The sequence below is a fragment of the Camelina sativa genome, unplaced genomic scaffold (assembly GCF_000633955.1).
Source record: "Camelina sativa cultivar DH55 unplaced genomic scaffold, Cs unpScaffold08627, whole genome shotgun sequence".
NCBI lineage: Eukaryota > Viridiplantae > Streptophyta > Magnoliopsida > Brassicales > Brassicaceae > Camelina > Camelina sativa.
The window spans coordinates 1-428 of NW_010929690.1; the positions used below are offsets into that span (position 1 = coordinate 1).

Sequence of the window (428 nt, forward strand, 5' to 3'; positions counted from 1 at the left end):
AACAGCATCATCTAGCATGTTGCAAGTATACAATCCCTGAACCAAGACACCATAACTGAAGGCATTTGGGGAGATCCCATTGGTCTGCATTTTCCTGAAAATCCTCTTAGCGTCCTCAATTTTATGAGCCTTGCAAAAGCCCTCGACGACAGCAGTGTAGATAACGACCTCAGGGATTGTACCCTTGTCACGCATCAACCCGAAAAGCTTCATGGCCTCCTGTACAAGCCCATCTTTGCAGAGGCCGTCAAGCATGGCGACGGCGTTAGGAATGAGACCTCCTTCCTTCATCTTCTGGAAGATCTCATCGGAATCTTCAGGCAGGCTTGTTTCTTCCTGGGGGTTTTGTTCCGTTTTGGGGGGTTCCTGATTGACTCCGAGTTTGAACTGCTCGAGGAAGCCATGGTCAGACAGAGTATTATTATCAC

At 48.4% G+C, this 428-nt stretch overlaps 1 protein-coding gene across 1 annotated transcript; it reads right to left on the minus strand.

Moving 5' to 3' along the window:
- Window positions 1–6: 6 nt before the first annotated feature.
- Window positions 7–423, minus strand: LOC109131937 (pentatricopeptide repeat-containing protein At4g38150-like; the record flags this gene model as incomplete). Its single annotated transcript, XM_019243103.1, has 1 exon — window positions 7–423. A coding segment is annotated over one exon (417 nt), but the record flags the coding sequence as incomplete, so codon positions are not given.
- Window positions 424–428: the final 5 nt, after the last annotated feature.